The sequence below is a fragment of the Prunus dulcis genome, chromosome 4, assembly GCF_902201215.1.
Source record: "Prunus dulcis chromosome 4, ALMONDv2, whole genome shotgun sequence".
NCBI lineage: Eukaryota > Viridiplantae > Streptophyta > Magnoliopsida > Rosales > Rosaceae > Prunus > Prunus dulcis.
The window spans coordinates 6,287,113-6,307,770 of NC_047653.1; the positions used below are offsets into that span (position 1 = coordinate 6,287,113).

At 38.7% G+C, this 20,658-nt stretch overlaps 4 protein-coding genes and 1 long non-coding RNA gene across 9 annotated transcripts; 2 read left to right on the top strand and 3 right to left on the bottom strand.

Annotated features, from left to right (window-relative positions):
* The first annotated feature begins 2,258 nt into the window (after window positions 1-2,258).
* Window positions 2,259-3,816, top strand: LOC117625062 (protein EXORDIUM-like 7). The gene has a single exon (XM_034356631.1). It carries the CDS (start codon window positions 2,378-2,380, stop codon window positions 3,386-3,388), a length of 1,011 nt encoding a protein of 336 aa, XP_034212522.1. The 5' UTR covers window positions 2,259-2,377; the 3' UTR covers window positions 3,389-3,816.
* Window positions 3,817-4,505: 689 nt separating this feature from the next.
* Window positions 4,506-9,971, bottom strand: LOC117626095 (uncharacterized protein At4g19900). 2 transcript variants are annotated; one of them, XM_034357747.1, is made up of 5 exons: window positions 8,377-9,971; window positions 8,139-8,288; window positions 7,273-7,407; window positions 6,447-6,641; window positions 4,506-4,724 (listed from the first exon to the last, which is right to left on the bottom strand). In XM_034357747.1, the coding sequence occupies exons 1-5, from the start codon at window positions 9,750-9,752 to the stop codon at window positions 4,595-4,597; spliced, it is 1,986 nt and encodes a 661-aa protein (XP_034213638.1). In that variant the 5' UTR covers window positions 9,753-9,971; the 3' UTR covers window positions 4,506-4,594. The 2 variants fall into 2 exon arrangements, with proteins under 2 accessions (XP_034213638.1, XP_034213637.1); XM_034357746.1 differs by lacking the exon at window positions 4,506-4,724 and adding an exon at window positions 4,822-5,454 and having other exon boundaries at window positions 8,377-9,961.
* Window positions 9,972-10,567: 596 nt separating this feature from the next.
* Window positions 10,568-15,677, bottom strand: LOC117625695. Of its 2 annotated transcripts, XM_034357227.1 has the most exons (4): window positions 15,561-15,669; window positions 14,472-14,787; window positions 14,193-14,309; window positions 10,568-14,111 (listed from the first exon to the last, which is right to left on the bottom strand). In XM_034357227.1, the coding sequence occupies exons 2-4, from the start codon at window positions 14,754-14,756 to the stop codon at window positions 10,860-10,862; spliced, it is 3,654 nt and encodes a 1,217-aa protein (XP_034213118.1). In that variant the 5' UTR covers window positions 14,757-14,787; window positions 15,561-15,669; the 3' UTR covers window positions 10,568-10,859. The 2 variants fall into 2 exon arrangements, with proteins under 2 accessions (XP_034213118.1, XP_034213117.1); XM_034357226.1 differs by having other exon boundaries at window positions 14,472-15,677.
* A 543-nt stretch (window positions 15,678-16,220) lies between these two features.
* Window positions 16,221-17,845, top strand: LOC117626684 (KIN17-like protein). Of its 3 annotated transcripts, none has more exons than XR_004585613.1 (2): window positions 16,221-17,033; window positions 17,192-17,845. XR_004585613.1 is itself a non-coding variant. In XM_034358488.1 (2 exons), exons 1-2 carry the CDS (start codon window positions 16,377-16,379, stop codon window positions 17,221-17,223), a joined length of 408 nt encoding a protein of 135 aa, XP_034214379.1. In that variant the 5' UTR covers window positions 16,221-16,376; the 3' UTR covers window positions 17,224-17,845. The 3 variants fall into 3 exon arrangements, 2 of the variants coding, with proteins under 2 accessions (XP_034214379.1, XP_034214380.1); XM_034358488.1 differs by having other exon boundaries at window positions 16,221-16,752; XM_034358489.1 differs by having other exon boundaries at window positions 16,221-16,752; window positions 16,908-17,614.
* A 1,267-nt stretch (window positions 17,846-19,112) lies between these two features.
* On the bottom strand, window positions 19,113-20,652 carry LOC117625368. The gene is made up of 5 exons (XR_004585428.1): window positions 20,392-20,652; window positions 20,133-20,309; window positions 19,773-19,877; window positions 19,555-19,641; window positions 19,113-19,383 (listed from the first exon to the last, which is right to left on the bottom strand). It is a non-coding gene; the product is annotated as an uncharacterized LOC117625368 (long non-coding RNA).
* Window positions 20,653-20,658: the final 6 nt, after the last annotated feature.

Genomic DNA, 20,658 nt, shown 5'->3' on the forward strand with positions numbered 1-20,658 from the left:
ATCCTTTCATGTGATTAAAGTAGTTTAGATTCTCACTATGTATACCCAACAGGTGCAAGTTAGATTCTTGTGGAAGAAAAGGGACGACAATTCAAACCTAAAGTCACACACAAAAACTCACCCAAAAAAGAAGAAGTTGGTTTTGTTGTATTAATATAGACTACATGCAGATACCTAAATCACTTGATGCATTGATTCAGCTTATTTTACATGTGAACTTCGAAAATCTGCAAGGTACACTGCACCTTTCATTAACAATTTGCTGAACTGATAGGATTAATTTAGAAGAAATTAAGATCTTCCAAGATCCTTATAACCACCATTTCTAGAGATACTGATATAGAAAAAAAAAAAAAAAAAAAAAAAAAAAAAAAAAAAAAAAAAAAAAAAAAAAAAACACACACACACACACAACAACAACACAGCACAAGTCCATTGTAATGATTCTCTTTGGGTGCACTTAAGTTTTCTCTGTTATTTCACTTATCATATTTCACTACAATCCTCTGTGATGCCCTTTTAAATCATTTCAACCTTCTATTCCAACAGGCCATTGAAAAAGTGTTAAGGCATGAACTGAGCTACCAGTCGATGCCTCTAACTGCGGTAACTGAAAAAAGCATTGGCCATTTGACACTCAATTGGAAGACCTTTGTGATGATTAGGTAGCAGCAAACGAGCAACACAGTTCCTTCTTTTAAGCTTTGCCTTTAAAAATCCAATCCATCCCTATTTTCATGGGCTGATGAGAGTTGAATATGTGCTCATCAAAACCCATCACATGGGGAACTCCCAACCTTTACTTGATTGCAAGATATTTTTTACTATGAAGAAAAAAAAAAACTATACAAGAACCAACAGTGTCATGAACTTTTGATATTTTGAGAGGTCATGTCAAATTGTCAATCCACTTATAAATTAATGAATACAAACCTGCTTTGGTCCACATCTGTCTTTACCATCAGTTCAAGTTACCTTTTCTGTGAGGTCTAGTTAAGTGGAAGAGAACTTTAACTTAGAGACTAATAGTTTTAAGTTCGAACTTTTATGACACGTTGATAGTGTGTGTATCTGTGAAAAACCCCAATCTCCCCAACATCGTTTGGATGGATATATTGTTTTATGGTTCCGCATGTTGCCACTTGACTCTTCCACCATGGAATTTTTGGGAGTAAATTGGCCAAGCAAAACTATGTAATGCATTTGATGCATCAACCATTTAAGTAATGCCAAAATACATAGATTTAGTCAATGATCTAGAAAAGCAATGGGGGGGTAGTCCAAAAGGGGGGAAATTATGGAAAGGCATCACATGCTTGCGTTTACTACAGGGCACACCCATCATTTACTTTTTAACACTTGGTTTTGACCCAGATCATTTTTCTTGTTCTTGTTCTTCTTGCTTGTAAAGACCTTTAATCCTAATCACAGGTTGGTGATGTTTTAGCTTTTAATAAAGGGAATATTTTACAATATCACAACTATGTTTAGGGCAAACCGTGTGGGACTCTTCTTTCAGGATGATTGGCCATGCATGAAAATCTTGAATAGTTTAAACATAAGAAAATGTTATTTGGGAGATTTATTCTTCAAATAATATGATTAATCATTGATGGTAGCAGAATTTATTAGTCATTGGAAGTTAATCTGATTGCTTACTATAAGAGTAGTAAGTTTATGAGCAGGAAACATAATATATATATATATATATATAAAGTATCCACACGGTAATAATATTTGGAAGTTCACATAAGAGAAGAGAATATATATCGCTTACTGCTAAAATATAAATTTGAGTATTAAAATGAGTTGAAGTTTGACAATAACCAAGTTTTTCAGCATACAGAGAATTATATTACATGGAAGAACAATAAACTAGCATTTCATTAGCATCTAGGCATTTAAAACTTGAGCAATTCAAGAGAGGTGGCAGAGGAAAAGAAAATAAAAATCTAAGAAAGAGAGAGAGAATCATAAATTATATAAAAACTTGTGCCATAACTGTTTTGGGGATAAAGAAACAGTTGCTTGTCTTGGATGATCCCAATCTCCTACCCTAAGAGTAGGATGGAACAATTACACATTGAAAGGTTGGTTAGCATAACACCTTTATTGTATTCTAATATGATAAATAATAAGAATATTAAAGAGTTTTTTATAATAAAAGAAACAGAAAAAAGAAAGGGGGAAACACAACATAGTTATCATTAAAAAGTAGACAAGGACTTGAAATTATCATGTAAACATGCAAACCACAAGCAAATTATAAAGAAGAATCTCACCCACCCCATTTACTTTCATTGGTTTCTGTCTATAAGAAGCTCCCTCTGTCACCACCACCCACAAACACACAAGACCATTCAAAAAGAAAATCAATATGCAAAAGCTGCATTGCAATTTCTTCTTTCTTGCTTGCTTTGTTTTCTCTGCTACTCTGGCTCATTCATGGAGCCAAAACAGGGAATTCAACCAGGCCAAGAACTATGAGGGGTCTTCTGATCTGGTGGACCTTCAGTATCACATGGGTCCTGTCCTTACTTCTCCCATCAACCTTTACATAATTTGGTATGGCAAATGGAACCCAACACACCAATCCACAATTAGAGATTTCATCTATTCTCTTTCTTCTCCTGTCCCTTACCCTTCTGTTGCTGATTGGTGGAGCACTGTGAGGCTCTACACTGATCAAACTGGATCAAACATCACCAGAAGCATTGCTCTCTCTGGAGAGTTCTATGACTCTGCCTACTCCCATGGCAACTATCTCAGCCGTTTATCAATGCAATCCATCATAAAATATGCTGTCACTTCACCATATCCAACAGCTTTACCTCTCAATCCTCACAATGGCCTTTACTTAGTTTTGTCATCTCCTGATGTTAGAGTTCAAGATTTCTGCAGGGCAGTTTGTGGTTTTCACTACTTCACATTTCCAACCATTGTTGGTGTCACTGTTCCTTATGCTTGGGTTGGTAATAGTGGCACTCAGTGTCCAGGGGTGTGTGCTTACCCTTTTGCCTGGCCTAAGTATTCAGGCAAGCCACCGCCAAGCACAAATGGCGGCAACAACATTATGCGTGCACCGAATGGGGATGCCGGTGCTGACGGGATGATCAGCGTGATAGCTCATGAGCTAGCAGAGGTTTCAAGTAACCCACTTGTGAATGCATGGTATGCAGGTGATGACCCAACTGCGCCAACAGAAATTGCAGATTTGTGTATGGGTGTTTATGGGAGTGGTGGGGGTGGAGGGTATGTTGGTGTAGTGTCAAAGGACAAATGGGGAAATGGGTTTAATGTGAATGGGGTGAAAGGAAGGAAGTTCTTAGTGCAATGGGTATGGAGCCCTGTGAAAAGAAGATGCTTTGGTCCCAATGCCATGGACTAGGAACACTGTGCTTAACTAATCAATGCTTAGGCATAATTGCTTATGATCTCTTTCCATCACCTCCTTGCTCTTTATGTTTCTAAAGAGAGAAGGCAGAGAGGGTCAGTTAGAGGAAGGAGAAACATGTAATCAAATGAATCAAGGTTGGGCCCATGTAATGTTAAAGGGATTGGAATTGCTTGATTTGTTGGGAATTAATGCGGTTTTCATGAAGACTAAAGGACTTTTATTATGCTTTGTTTGTTCAATCTATAGCTACTTTTTTCTGTGTGCATTATATTTGTTGATGTTGTAGAATACAGTACCCATGTAAATGCAGGCAGTATTTAGCAATTGCAGCAGCATGAATAAATAAGTTTATGTACATTTATGTAAAAGGGCTGTTTTTGGCTCATCTTTATCCATATCATGGTCAAGATTTTATGACACTCCCAAAAAGCCTCCATTGATGATGGCTCTCAAACTGTGTCACGGGAAACAATGCAAATGGGTTGTGCAAATGGTGCGCTTGAAGTTGTTGGAAAAGTTGCAGATGGATTGAAGTTGTTTCCAGGCCTGACCTACTTGGAGATAGTCAAGTGTCCTAAACTCAGTCTCATCCCATGTGATGAGAATGGTGTGTGGAAAAACGCAGACTGAGTCTCAATCAAAGCTGCTCAAAAGACTCAGATTTCTACTACGCATTTTGCCTCGAAGCCATTTCTCTGTTTTTGCAGGTAAAAAATGAAATAGAAGAAGGGAAAAAAAAAGAAAAAAAGAATACCTGTGAGCTCTGTTTCTTCAGTTAATTTCTCTCTCTGTTCATGCATATTGGTCTAAACTTCTCATAATTTATCAGGCACAATATTCTTGCAACCTTCCTTCCAACCTTTCATACTAAACCTTCCCACTAACTACCTGGATCGGTTCTTATCCAACCGAGATATTCTGGTAATTAAACAGCTTGATTTTCTTGAATTTGGTGGAGGCGACAACGTGAGTTTAGTTTTCTTTCAAGTCAGGGAAAAAAAAAAATCTGAAAAAAAAACTGCCCAGACCAAGGCGATGGGCGAGGTCCAGGCAATAACAATGAGGATCTTTTGGCATTTTGGCCTCCAATTCTCGTTACACCATTACTGCGTTTGCTCTTGAAGATAACACGCTGTGGCTAAGGCATTTTCTTCGCCTCATATTCCAAGTAATTGCTGCCATGCATAATGTCTTCATTCAATCATTTCCCACCAACAAAACAATCCTGTTGTTTCTGGGAGGAACCATCAAGTATGCTGAGCGCACACTTGGTTTGTATCTTGCAAGTTGGACAATTTCAAGGAGTCCATGCTTAAAAAACCTGACCCTGGACAACTTTTAAATATGAAGGCATCAGCAAGAACACATTGCATCACTGTGCACAGAGAGAGAGAGAGAGAGAGAGAGAGAGAATCATGGGAAAATAAATAAAGAATAAGGCATCTTTCTATATTTCCATGTGGACAAGTAACAAATTGTCTCTTTTAATACAGGTGAATGATTTGCCGAACCACTATCATAAACAAATATAGCATTTTAAACCTTTGATCAGAGATACTCTACACTACGAAGAAGAATGGCATAGACTAATGATTTAACCAAAAAAAGCCACCTAAGCAACTCCAACTCTTTTTTCTTTTTAATTTAAAGGAAAAAAACCCCTTCTTTTTTTATTATTTTTTATCATGAGCATACAAAGAAGATGCACGATCCAAGAACCACAACAACGGGCTTGCGCTTTCATGTCCCCAAGCTACAGTCAGATCACCAATGCAGGTCAACACCCATCTTTTAATCATCAGCCAGAAGTGTAATAGCTTGGATGTTATCTAGACCTCCAGTCTTGACCAAATAGAGGAATCAAGTGAATTCACAAAACATCTGTGCATCGGATACAAGTATGGTCAATAAGCCTGGTAGCAAGGCTCTCTAGCTCTGGAATGAGAGAGGATGTCAAGCTGTTCCAAAAATGGAATGTCAACGATTCATTTAGAATCTTTCTGAACAGAGCATCTTGTTCAGCTTTTTCAGTCTCTGTTGTCGGTGCAGTGAAATATCTGTTTGAATTCAATTGGGTTAATTCATAAAGGAGGAAAGTGCCATGGGAGATTTGTAAACCAGAAATGACAAACTGCTAAATAAAAGCAAAAAATGTTGAAGAGTATTTGATTTTTCCAATGATTACAGAACTCTTTAGCCCACATAGCCTTTGCCCATCCGGCATGTAGGAAGTTACAAAAATGCTTGAAGAAATTGAGTTTCCCAGCTCACTAACCAAGGCAATTTATCAAGTGCGTGAACAAAAACAGTCACCCTTGATGCATGTGCATGCTTTGCCCAAACTTGCATGCTATCAGTGAGTGAAAAGACAAATCAAACTTGCGTTCGGTCAAAGCTAACAGTACCATAATCATAACACCTGTTACCTGCCTTCTATAAACTATTGAGCATTAACCATTGATACAAATAAACTAACTAATCTTAGAACTTCTGACTTTGGCTTATCTTCTGTGAAAAAGCAATGGAGCTCTTGACCATTCATGACCGTATGATTCGCTTGCCAGCTAAATAGGAGATCTAGCTAAGAAAGGAACTGTTAATTCAAAGACAATATGGGTGGACAGCATGTCTTCTGAGGTAGCTTTATTAGTTTCAGAATAGTAGCATTGCGTGATTTACTGTACGTGATCTTCTTTAAAGAAACACCCTTGTTAATAGTTTTGCTCTTATGAAAAAGAAACTTCCTAATAGTGGTATTTGAATAAAAATGACACCATAAGAACTCAAAGACAAACTGAAAAGAAAAAAATAGCACACATACTCAAAAAATTATACGAGCAAAATGCACCTACACCACATGCATCCATATAAGGCATAAAAGGAGCAAGAAATGAGAACGTCAGGGGTGTTCTCCAATGAGGGATGAATGTTGCAGGACTGCTGTGGGATGTGATTGGTGATCTACAGTGAATTTTCACAGATCAATTCACTCTCACAGCACACCCTGCAACACTCATCCAGCTTTGAAGAAAATTAACCAGAAGATTACCTTGAGATATTCTGAGAAGTAATTGGGAAAAAGATGAAAGAAGGTTGCACTTTCAACTGCAGCTGTCTAACTGATTTATTACGAACGCCCAAAAACCTTCGTGCAACTCTTGACAACAGATCAGCCCCATTCCATCTCAAACGAGTATCATCATATGTCATATAAAAATCTTTCAAGCACTCCATTATGAAGGGACTGCATGCAAACGTGAAAAAAAATCTCAAATCCAAACTTTTTTCACACAATTCAATATAGTAGTTCAAAATCCTCCCCAACAGTGCCACTCAAAATTATATAAACAAAAAAGTTAATAAACGGAGACATAAAATGCCATTAAAAATTGCGAAGTATGACTCAATTTCCTAATTTTAAATGCAAATATCTTCTAACCCTGGACTCTGTTTCTCCAGAGTATTTTCAATAAAGGTTTTGCAGTTCATCAACAATTTTGAGATGCGTGAGATGAATAGTAACTAAATACACATGAACATATAGCCCAGTGCACACACACAAATGTAACTGTATTAAACAATGCTACTTAATATCCACCAAAACGTTTAATATCTCCCCCCAGAACATTAATAGAAAAAATTATTGGCTCAGTGCAATGTGAAAAAGAAATTCTAGAAAGCCATGGCTCCTGCTTATGAATTCCTAAACCAATAGGATAGATGAGGTGAAGGGCAAGCATTACGAGTGAACTCTAGACAATGTACCCATAAAAGCTACTTACTGAACCCAAGAATGCAAAAGAACCTCACCATAAAAATATTTAATATAATTAGTCCAATTCAAAATGATTTTGCCCGATATAGTATTTTAATACCTGTTCCTCTCAAATGCCATAACAGCACCATTCAAAGAACTTGCAGCAAGTTGATCCTCTTTACCAACAGAATTGCGAAGTGAAGATAATGGCTTCAGGACTATGATATCAGAATCAAGATATATTCCGCCATATCTGGAAATGCAACAGAAAACGAATAACTGAAGTTAGATTGATATTTACCCTCAACAGAAAAAATGTTGAAGTTATGTATAGTGTACTATCCTATTCAAGGTAGCCTACACATGCTTACTTGATAATATCAGAAAGGAAGGTAATGGCCATACTCAATTCATAGAAAATAAAAATTTAACACACACATCAAGTATTCCAAGAGATGTTCAGCAGGCAAATTAACTCATCTTGTGTTGCGCAAAAATTGAACTTCTCATCTTAACAAAAGTTGCAGTCTTATAAAACTCAACCACCTAAGCAAATACAATATGACATCTCTGCAACTGACTTAAAATTTATTTGTCAAAAAAAAATTCATGGAAGTGGAATGGAGCAAGGGGAATGAAATTTTCCGAATAATTTGGAGGGATGATATCTTGCAGACAAAACATTTCATATTTTCCCTCCACACTCCAAAACAGGGAAAGAAATTAGTTAACTTCCCTTGTGCGACTATATTTTTAGTACACAGCTTTGTTAAAATAAAAAATTTTAAAACTTTGATTATTCATGCATTCTCTTCAGAAATATGATCAGTAATGCCCACATAAGTTCTAGATCTATGACTATAGATATATTTTTGTGCATGTTTACCAATACTGTACCAAATAAAAAAGTTCACAACAGTCACAAGTGGTGTCAAAAAACTCACTACTCCGTATAAAGATGTCTATGCAACTAAACAAGCTTACTTGTAGAGAGCAGCAAGGCGGACAAGCTCACTGTAATGAGTAGCATAATACTTCGTCTTTCTCCATTCAAACCAGGCAGAAGCAAATATGTGGGTCGGAGTATCCTTTAGTAATTCATCAAGGTTTGGCATTGCAACAGCAACTTTGTAACTATTGAAAAAGAATTGCCTCAGTACAAAATGTAGATTAGCATATCAACAAATAAATGTATTAAAATAAGCAAATTTCAAGAAATTACCCGTCCTTTACAAAGTTATCTTTAAAGAAATCAAGCTCAATTGTCTCAGAAAACACTAGAACACAGGCATCTCGATGATGGGAGAGTAAACTCTCAAGTCCCCGCTGCTGTCGAACACTATACATCCAAGGCGGAGAATTCCACACCATAAACACCCTCATATTACATTTCCCCTTCCTGAAAAATGTATCTACAAAATCTGAGAATGATAAAAAGGGACTCAAACCGGGATAGTAACCCCATCTCTTGCCATCTGCATATATAACACCTGAAAACTCATCCTTGAAGCCACCCACTTGATCAGAATCACTAATTTGTTCAACAGTGTTCCCAATCTCTTTATCAGTCGCATTACTCATATAGGATAAATTTCTATCCGTATTAGATTTTCCATTTGCACCAGAATTCAAATCCTTACCGGCCTTCCTATCATTCTCATTTTCATCAAGCTCTGTTCCTAAACCTATTCCACTTACATTCACAACACCATCTCCACTACTACTCCCCTTTTTCCCACCCTCACCGCCATTTTCATAAAGCTTCACTTCTCGGGCCCTGCTTGAAATTCCCAACTGCTTCTTCCCGGTAAATGGGACCTTCTTAAAGTGATTCAACCACCATTTCTGCAACACCTTATCACCCCTAGTCAACCCAGTAACGCCAGCCGCATCAGGGTCTTGCAGCATTGGATTGTGCAAAGGGTTCAACATCTCCAGATTGGACTTAAACATCCTATCCCTCCTCAAAAAGTCGCCTTTTTTATCAAACCACTCTCCCCAGCCTTCTCTCAACGGCGAAACCTTCCTTCCCACCTTCAACAAAAGCGCGTCCTCAATGCCCACAACCTCACTCATCCTCCTCCGCACCTCCATATCCACAGGCACATCATCAGATCCAAACGCGACCTTACTCTTATCTAGTGCACCCAATCCCGCAGTAAACCCATTGTAATCCTCGTCCCAATCCTCAATTTTACGCTTATTGAAACCCCTCCTAATAACCCCAGTTACATGATCAAATACATACCCAGAAACCTTCGACTGAGAAATGTCGGATTGCGGATCCTCCTCGTCCTCCACTTCCTCGTCTTTAGGTGTCTCTTCTGCGACGTCATCGAGCTCGTCGATCTTGTCCTCAGTGGCGATGGAAACGCCGTCGTTCAGCTCGTCGGAGATGAGGGGGTTGGTGAGAGAAACGTCGCCGTATTGAGCATTGGGGTTCTGGTGGCGGTAGTGGAAGTGGTGAGATTCGGAGTGGGAGAGGCGAGTGTAGAGGAGAGAGACGGAGAGGAGGAGGAGGAGGGCGGAGATAACGGCGCAGATGTAAACGCCGTAACGGGGTCGGTGGGGCCGTCGGGACCGAATGCTTCTCAGCATTTTGGGTCCGTTTTGGGGTTGCGAGGTTTGGGTGTCATCGGAAGAGGGCAGAGGAGTGAGAGAGAGAGAGAGAGAGAGAGAGCGAGCAAATAACTGCCCGCTTTCACAATTGCAGTCTTTTTCAGTAATACAATCAAGGAAATTGTTCAAAAATGTCACCTTTTGGTGGGTTAGAGCAAAATCCAGTTAATATTTTGATCCATGTTCCTACTATTTTCCGCCAAAATAAAAACACAAATTTTATTTTCTTCCTGTGCCATTAATTTATTTTTTTCTTTATCTTGTTTTGGTTAGATTTAGACCTCAAACTAGTAGCACAATCGAATCAAATTAATGTCGACGATTTGGTCGTTCATTTACCTACCCAAACAATTATGCAAACATTCTATATTTTGTTACATATCTCAAAGAGAAGTTGATACTGCAAATTTAACAATAATTGACAAAACTCTTTACTATTGAAGATGAAGAAATAGATATCAACATTGTAGATGAAACATAGTAACCAAGAGAAAAGCCAAGTCTCAAACCAAACGAAACTAATCCAATTGCATTTTGATTTGGTTCAATCTAAGATTATATTTTTTTAATGTAAAAATCGAACCTAAATCGGTTGGATTGATTTCACTTGGCCAGTTTGAACAATTATGGTGGTTTTGTGGGCACCCCTCACATACCCAATTTCTGAGCATTCCTTTCTTTTTTTCTTCAACAAGTTTAAAGTCTTCCTACGCTTGAAAACTTCTGCAACAAGTAAAAACACACATGGAGATGGACTGTTCTCAAAATTGAAACTGTGGGTATAAGAGCAGTCATATTAGCACATACATTGTACGGCACCATAAGCATTAGATATATATTCGTTAATAACATTGAGATTGAATTTCGTGTTTCCTGCCAAAGCGCAAGATTGAGGTGAGCCCTCAAAACTAGCAGATTGACAACGTTCATTTTGAAGTCATCATCACCCACAAAACCACCAGACACACCCGACGACTACTTGAAAGTTAAAATTCCAGTCAACATATCCAAAAAAAAGTACTTGAATTCATAACCAAGATCAGAGAGCCTACGCAAAAATGGCATCGACCAAAATCCAGGAGCTTGTCACTGTTGTTGAGCATTCTTCAGATTATTCAACCTGGAGGTTAAAATACTCCACAGCCTCTTGTTTTCTCTTTCACTGTCAACACTTGCAGAAGCATCATCAAACTCAAAATCACGAGTTAATCTTGTATTTTGGTTGTGGGCTGTCTTAAGTTCAGAGTTTCTAATTCCGCCACTGCTTTGAAGAGCACCCTCCCTGTCTTCCACATTCAAAGCGGTACCAATGTCTGAGCTTTTGCAAACATTACCACCGTTGATTGGAATAGCATCTTTCTGACTGCTCACATGCTTAGAAGTATCAATTTCAGAGGGGTCGTAGGTCGTCTTGAGTTCACATTTTCTGACTCCGTCACTGCTTTGAATAACATCCTTCCTATCTTCCACAGGCTCAGAGGTATCAGTGTCAGAGCTTTTGCTACAGCCGCTGATTGGAAGAACATCCTTTCTATCGACCACATGCTTAGAAGTATCAGTTTCAGAGCGGTCGTAGGCTCTCCTGAGTTCGCCTTTTCTGACTCTACGACTGCTTAGAAGAACATCCTTCCTCTCTTCCACATTCTCAGAAGTACCAATGTCAGAACTTTTGCAAACAATACCCCTGCTGATTGGAAGAACATCCCTCTTTTCACCCACATGCTTAGAAGCATCACGTTCAAAGTTTTTGAGACCATTACTAAGTATAAAAAGTCTCTCTCCAAATTGGACATTCAGGTCCCGAACTTCCTGAGAAGGTTTTGACTTGTTGAGGCGACCGACAGTGCCAAAAGATGCCTCAGATAGTTTACTGGATCTGTGCTCTTGAGATGGTTCTTGTTTGTCGAAGCAACCATCAGTGTTAAGAGATGCCTCAGACTGTATATCATTGGATCCGTGGTGGTTATTACCTATACCAGCATCTACACAAATTGCAACTTCTTTGGCTACTCTTTCCAACTCAGAGTGCAGATTCCTTAAGCTGCCTACATTACCGATACTAAGATCAGCATTGTTTGGACAAAGTTCGACTCTTGGAAGCAACTCCAGTTCATTGCCTCTGCTACATTCAAATACAGAAAATTCATTTGCTGTTCCAGAATTTGGTTTAGGTATTTGCAGGGCTGACTCCTTCACAGTGAACTGACTGTTCTCATAACAATCTTGAGGCGATTTGTTAAAAATAGGATCCTTATACTCAAGGTCATTCTGAATGTTAGGATTATTTGCAAGGCTAGCAATTGGGCCGCCAACATCATGAAGAGGTTCTTTTGACGATACTTGTACAATCAGAGAAGTGTTTGCAATTTTCCTTTTATCATCAAGTGGCTCGTTGTCACTGAAGTTTGGCCTGATCAGCTTCCTTCTCTTGTGCTGCCCACCCAAGACTCCATCACTTCCTGCACTTTCATCATTCGCTCTAGCTTTGTCATCACCATTAAATTTCCGCAATTTGCTCCGCCGCTTAAAATCCACAAATGGTATCTCTTCACTCCTTTGATCATCTTTATCTTCAGTGGGTGTAGCAGAAATCATGTTTGACTTATCTGAAATCATTTCCAAGTAATTACTATCCAACTCAGAGTGTACTGTGGTCTGCTTTTTATTCTTAAACTTCTCTACATCATGTCGTCTAGTAGGTGGTTTAGATTTTTTTGACTTCACCCAGTCGTAGAGACTCTTGCTCAGCATTGACATGACTTCATCCACTGATGAATCCTTATCATTTTCCTCATATGCAGCATCTGTACTATACTTTTTGACATGCTTATCTGAATTCAACCCCAAACGAGAAAACACACTTCTGTTATTCACAAGATCAGAACTCCTTCCTTCAGAAGTTTCAAAAGACTTGAGATCAGGATCAAAAGATTTATGCTCATGGTGGTCCACACTGCCCCGATCACCAGGATGAACACGGCGTTGTAACTGGCACTCAAGCTCCTCTGGTGGAGTTACACTAGAAGTGAATTGTTCGAATTTCACCTTATGTGCTATTTCATGGTCAATTTTGTCTTGTGATGCAACAGAATGTCCATGATCAATCACGAAGGAAGGATAAGATGAATGGCTCTTGATTTCCCTCTGATTACTTCCAATTTCTGATAAAGTTTCAGATGCTAAAGAAGGCTTCAAAAATGGTTCTCCATAACTATTTTTTCCAGTGGATTCTAAAGCCATTTCTTCAGAGTATGCCGTCCCTGGAAAAGGCATGATGTTCCCGTGACATGAGCGCTCATAATGGTCAGGTGCTGTGAATGGGACACGAACAACAAACTTAGAAGTGTCACCTAAGCTTCGATTTGTTGTGTTTGGCGCAGTATACAACGGATATGCCTGATTTCTCAAGGAAGGAATGCCAGCTTGGTCATAACAATCTTGAACAGAATTTGACCTGTGATTGACCACCGTCGCTGGTGACGGTGAGCATGGATGGTTCAGAGTAAGAGCATCAGGATCATAGAGAAGAGTGCTGGTGACAATCGCATCTCCGTAGGATGCTGTATAAGAATGGCTAGTGATTTGCAGCTCCATTTGATGGCTAACAGTGGAGGTTGATCTAGTTTGATCTTGAATCAAAGAACCTGCTTCTTGAACAGGCATGCCAGGACGGACGGGTGTATCCAGACTAGACTGAAAGAAAGCAGGGTACTCAGATGAAACAGCTGGCCCAAAACCATTACCTTCACTATTTCCAATTTGCAACTTACCACTCATTAAAAACCTGGAATCATCATCAATTCTAACTTTTTCAAAAGGATAGCCAAGATTTTCTGTTGATCTAGCTGGCCCAATCTCAACATCCAAGTAATTGACGTTTGCTGCTGTTCCCTGCATTACCATGGCACCATCGCCTAATCCAGATTTACTCAACTTTGGATACTCTGTTGACATGGATGCCACATGTTCAATATCCACATTAAGTTCATTCTGTGCCCTCTTGTACATTCCAACTTTATCCAGAAAGCGCCCAAAATTCACACTCTGTACGATCTCCCCACTCTTATTGTCTACTTTATCACTTTCCAGCCTGCCACCATCTTCTCTTCCAACATTCTCAAAGGAGGTCCCCATATACTGAGTCATCATTGGCTCTGTATTGTTGTCAGCATCAAGCTCATTGTTTACCTTATCATTCAATACAGACCTGCCTTCATCGACTTCCCTGACTTTAGCAGTAGCGTACATTGGGCTTGACTCTTTACTTCTCGCTAATTCTCTTGGAGGCCATTGATCTTCTACCTTTCGTGGACTGAACAATGTTAGAAGCCTTCGAACCTACAAATATCCATGATACAATACTTCAAGAAGGTGATTTTTAATCCCATAAGGGTCTGAATGAATGGGAAAGAAGAATACCTGAGCTTTAGAGAGACCAAAATTGAACTTCCATTTAGAAAAATAGTTTTCTTTGATTGCATCACTGAATTCAGATTCATGAAGTGGATGACAACACCATATTTGTTTGAATTTTACCTGGATAAATGAATAACAAGAATCAATCAGATTGTCATAAACCAAAACATAAAGGAAACACTAGATAACTGAAGGTAAACAAAAGCACAAAAGCCTTCTCCCAGCTAAAATATTTAAGGGCATATATGATGACAGGATATGACCACATTAGTCATACGGTACCTGTGCAGGAAACTGATTTCCTGATGACTTATATGCACGAGGGGAAATGTTCATTGTCCCATCAGAGCATGCCTGAAAAACACCATGAAGTTCTCTCCTCTGATATTCAAACAGAAACAAAATCATTCCTCTTTTAACCTGCTCAACAAAGTGGCCTTTTGCAGATGGAAGGCCAAACAGTCTTCGTCTAAAACACTCATTTTTTGTTACACTGCTTGACATGAAAATTGCACCGGATTCGGGATAAACTCCATGAAAAGTATCCTGCTCCTCGTCTGACTCCATAATTGTTCTTAGCAAAAGGCTGTCAAATTCACTCATCATGGGAACCATAACTATTGCTTACTCAGGTAATTTTGAAATTCAAAACTGGGTTAAGTACAAAATTGAAAAGGGTTTAGCACAAGGGTATAAGTCCTGACAGTGAGGTGTTTAATCCAAATTTTCCATAATCAAACATATTTTGTGTCAGACCGGTTGTACACCAGGACTGAGAAAAACTACTGCAATAAACATATGACACCGAAAATATTCCAAACATTAATATAATCAGTTTGTTTCTATACCACTTTCATTCCAATAGAAAATGCATGCACATATTCTCCCTTTCTCCTCCTCTTTCAGTAAACCTAGTCTATCAAGCACAAAATTTCCTCAACTTGCATACCCCGAAAAACTAAGAATCTTCAGAAAATTATTATCATAACTTTTTCCAAAAATAAAAGATTGAAGGAGGTACAGTTAGGAACCATTTCTCATCACTAAGATGCCATTTTTTCTGACAAATAATAATTCCACAATTTTATTTTTATCTGACATATATATATATATATATATATATATTATAACACGTATATACACACATACACACAGCAAATTAGATAAACTTTATCGGTAAAGAATTTACGATATCAAACAGAACGTCAAGCAAACACAAGCACAAAGAGAGATCTGGACCAGGAGAAAAAAAAGGCTATGGATTGAAACAGAAAGCAAAAACAAGCAGCATTGAAAATTTGAATTTAAGAAAAAGAACCCGGAGAAATAGTAGCGAGAAAATAGCAGAATATATATGAATACAATACAAACCTACAGAGAGAGAGAGACCAGCAGAAGGAGAAGAGGGAGAGAGAGAGAGAGAGAGAGAGAGAGAGAGAGAGAAGCGTCGCGCCGTGGCTTCTCGAGAGCGGTGAATGAATTTGTTCAGAGTTTTTGGCTTTACGCTGGTGGAGCCACGCAGATCTTCTTAAACGACGACGTGGGGACCCTGGCCCTTTTTTCATTTTTTTTTTCCCTGCTTTATGCGGCGATGACCATAACTGCACGACTCTTTTTGAGGTGCGCGCGCTTGGCCGATGTCTTCGTTTAGTATAGCCGCGCGGCTATACTCTCTCAATTTTTAAAGCCGCACGGCTGTACTCTTGTTATTAAAAAAACCCCCAAGTATAGCCACGCGGCTATACTATTTATAATTAAAAAATAGGACCGCCGGCATTGCCCGTGCTAAAAATAGTAGAGCCGGGCGGCTATATTATTTTTAATTAAAAACCGCAGTATAGCCACTCGGCTATAATACTAAAGACCCGCTCGGCCTGAGCCCATTTTCACCACGTGTCAAAAATAGTATAGCCGCGCGGCTATACATATAAAAAAGGGAAATAGCCCTAAATGCCACCAATTTTATAATTGTAACTGAAAATACCACCCCTTTTCAATTTTTGTACAACTATCACCTATAAATATAAAATTATTGTACCCTTATTGCTATTTCCCAAAAATAAACCCCTCATCAGGTCCAGCCCTTCCGTCATCTAGGGTTTAGATTGCCAATTCCCCAATCAAAACACCACCCCAATCCTGATTCAAATTACACCAATATTTCTGTAATTCGGCGGTAAAATCATCATGGGGAAGAACGACTTCCTAACCCCAAAGGCAATTGCCAATCGGATCAAGGCCAAGGGACTTCAGAAGCTTCGATGGTACTGCCAGATGTGCCAGAAGCAATGTCGAGACGAAAACGGCTTCAAATGCCACTGCATGAGCGAAAGCCACCAGCGACAGATGCAGATCTTCGGCGAAAACTCTAATCGCATAGTCGATGGCTACTCCGAGGAGTTCGAGCAAAGTTTTCTCGATTTGATGAAACGAAGCCACCGGTTCAGCCGTATCGCCGCCACCGTGGTCTACAACGAGTACATCAACGACCGCCACCATGTTCATATGAATTCGACTGAGTGGGCCACGATAACCGAGTTCGTGAAGCACTTGGGGAGGACGGGTAAGTGTAAGGTTGAGGAGACGCCAAAGGGTTGGTTCATTACTTATATCGATAGAGATTCGGAAACCCTTTTCAAGGAGAGGTTGAAGAACTTTGTATTTTAACTTTGTATATTATATGGAAATTCACACTGCATATAGCATCTGAATATGCAGATTCATTCATCATTGCGGACATTGTTTAGAGCTGAACACATGTGGGAGCTCTCCCACTTTTGGGCACTGATGCATGAAGCAATGGATTATTTTTTTCCTTCAGGAAATTTTACTACCATTTAAGAGGTTTTATTTCTTCTCAATAGTCATTCCTGGGTAAACAAATATTTCTTGTGTGCTTTTATGGTAGGTAGTTTGGGGTTTCTTTGGTATGAATAATATGATTTCTTTTTTGGGTATATGAGACTTCTTTGACTCACTCTGTTGCCTGCATTCTTTTTCAGTTGGTTGTGGGGTTGAGTCTTCACCCAGTTGATGTCTGAAAGTAGGTGCTTGGTAATGGAAAAGTTGAAAAGCATATTAATGTGGGATGAGATACTAGGTACAGCAATAGAGGTGTTAGGATAGTTGTGTTGTGTCCTCGTCCAACTGCTGCCTCTCAAGATTGATTTTGCAAAGTTGGTATGAAAAATTCTTTATGTCAAATCATACCTGCCTATTATGTATGCCCTGGTTCTTTTGACACCAGTCTAGAGCCTCTGTGAATGGTTTTCTGTTTGTGGAAACCAACGGTTCTCATTGCACATGTATTCCATGGTTATGTTTCCAATATTTTTATGCACTGTTACACGGTTCTTTTTGCAATACATATTTTCTGTGGATGAACAAGTTGGGGATTGGCACTTGTACATCCTTTTCCATTATTATGTATTAGGGTTGAGAGAAATAGCTGTATTTACAATGGAAAGATGCACAAAGAGGCTAGTAGCTATGAGTTATTAAGTTGCTAAAGTAAGGGCGTGTGCTCATGTTCGTTCTGCTGCCGATTGAAGCCTCTTGGAGAGTTGCATCTCAATACCTTCATCATGCTTCATGTATTAGAAAAATTATAGGTTCAATTGTCATTGTAATCAGAGTAAAAGCAATTTGATAGCGTGCATGATAGTGTTCTCTCTTGCTCTGCTGCTATGAAATTCTTATTTACCGATTGGCAAAGAAGAAAACATAGTTTCGACAAAGTCAATACATCATTACAAGAACCCTAGAATACACTAGCGGAACTAGGACAAAGGCTACAGTGGGCTGTAGCCTAGGGAGGTTTTGGGCTTAAACAAAAATCAAACCTATATATTTGCCAATTAATTTACTGTGGACCTTGCATTTTTGTACCCAATATTTGATAGCTGCCTTCTTTTGAACGAAGATTCATTGAGGGAGAGAATTACTTTCCTTTTGAATATGAATCGATGTGCAACTCCAACTATCATTTCAAAGGTCAACATCAATTCATGCTAATATAAGGATGGATAACAATTGTCGTGTCCATGAGATTCGAATTCAGGATTACTTTTCAACGAAGTGGAGACTCTGTTATTAGACCAAATGGCCATTGACATACGATATAATAGCAATATTAGCCAATACATGTACACTATAGAGGCAATATTAAAGCAATATAACCACAATACGATAGCAATAGTATTACAATATCACCTATAAAAATATAATTATTGTCCACTTATTGCAGATTTTTCACATGTTCAGAAATTTTGTTCTCTCTTAGCTCACTCGGCTATCTCTCTCTGGCACATCTCTCTCTCTTTGGTATCTGTCTATCGCAGCTCTCTATCTCTCTCTCTCTCTCTCTCTCTCTCTCGTGCAACTCTTTCTTTGCTCTCTTTCTGTAGCGCAGCTCTCTCTGTCTCTCTCTAGCTTCGTTCTGCCTCGTTCTCCCCTTATTCGCTCTCTGTCTCTTTATTCATACCTTCTTTTTTTGTAAATTATTTTTTAGTTGTTATTATTTTTTAAAATAATTTCTTACAATGTCTTACGATGCAATTATGATGCACCTGACTGCCTGTTTTTGAAAGGCACGTTGTTTCTTTCTCCTCCTCGTCTTCTTTTTGAATGCAATATGGCCCAAACCGTAAACCCATTGATGAGCCGTAGTCAATATACATACACTAGAGAGGCAATATTAGGGCAATATAATGGCAATACGATAGCAATAGCATTACAATATACATGCAATACGATGGCAATATGCATACAATATGTATACAATACACAGGCAATATTAGTACAATACACATGCAATAGGACAGCAATATTAAGTCAATCTACATACAATACACACACATCCATTACAGACTACAATTTAGACATGGAAAATAAATCGCCACCGAACCCTAACAATACTATCCCAAGAAGCAAAAATTATTTCTTTCATAAAACTTGACAATTCAATTGTTATTACATAGTCAACCAATCTTTGCTCTATTACATACATACTTCCTACCTATAATTATAAATAATGGAGAGCTCACAAATTCTACTAATTTGATCTTAACTTCATCAATTTGTTCTTCGTTGTATGAGTTAGCTCTCCCTTCTTGCACATTTTCCAACTTGTTCTGTTCTCCTCCCGTGTAGCAATATCAGCAACAACAGGTTATCTACAGATCTGAAATCATAACTGCACATGATTCTCAATTAGCAAAGAGGAAAACCATTTTCTTTTATAACTTCGGTTCTGAAATATATAACAAAATGCAAATACCTTTGCTTCTGAAAAGGAGCAAAAGTTTGTCAACCAATTCATAGTAAAAACGAAGAAACTAGTGAACCTAACCAGAGAAATGCTAACCTGCAAAACCAACTCCAATACTTTAACCACATCATTAATACTTGAGATTTTCTTCTCATGGATTATGATTAGAGGATTTTCCAATTCCTATCAGCACATACACAAGTTTGAAGATAATCAGCATCAAGCAAAAAGGGACTTGAGGTGCTGCTAACTTTAACAAGCAGCCCTCTAACAGTTTCAAGACATAGTTATCACTGAGTCAAACTAAAACTTACACATTTCTGATTGTTCTGGTTGGTGATGAAATAAGGGGATATGTAGCCCCTATCTAGCTTCATTCCCTCAACAACCTCCAACTCATTGTCCAATGTTTTCCCATCCTGCAGAAATTAACATAGTGTGAAGCTTACATGTTTTGGGTATCATTTGGGAATAAAAAACTAAAATAAAATTATTTGCCCTCCAATATATTTCTGTAAAAATTTCATAAGACCCATACATACCTCACTTTAAAACAACAATAAAAAGAAGCTGATATCATCCAGATTTCAGCCCTTGCAATACGGTAACTACACTAATATGCCTATGACAAATCTGCTGACTAGAAACAGACATAGGCAAATAAAGTCACATACCCATCAGCACAGCCACTGTCCAGGTCGTGATGAGATACAAGCCAATAGACGACCACAACCAAATTGCTCTTCAATATGCTGGTCAAGGGTGCAAATCTATTGACGCTTCTCCAACTTTCTTACTACATGGTTGTTCTTCTTCACCTCCTCAGCAACGGCAACAGCAGCATCACCTTCCTATCAAACAAATAACACAAAATGCCATCAAAGACAGTAAAGTTCATTGCGCATGTGTGTGTCCAAAAATAAAGTTCATTACCAGAAAAGCTCCTTTATTTCATTTTGCAGGCATAGTATTCTTGTTGATCAGTAAAATCAGAGGACTTAAGCTGCTCCAGTGGGACTACCACTGACTCAATTCGCCCAAACAAGCAAGCACTATGAGATCCTCTTGGCAAAACTAGACAACCAATAACCATAAAAAACACCCAAACCCTGTCACGAGTAGTAACTCTCCAGATTGCATGTGCATTACAGGCCACTGCCCCCCTCCATTTCAGCATGCAGGGAAACTCAACCAATTCTT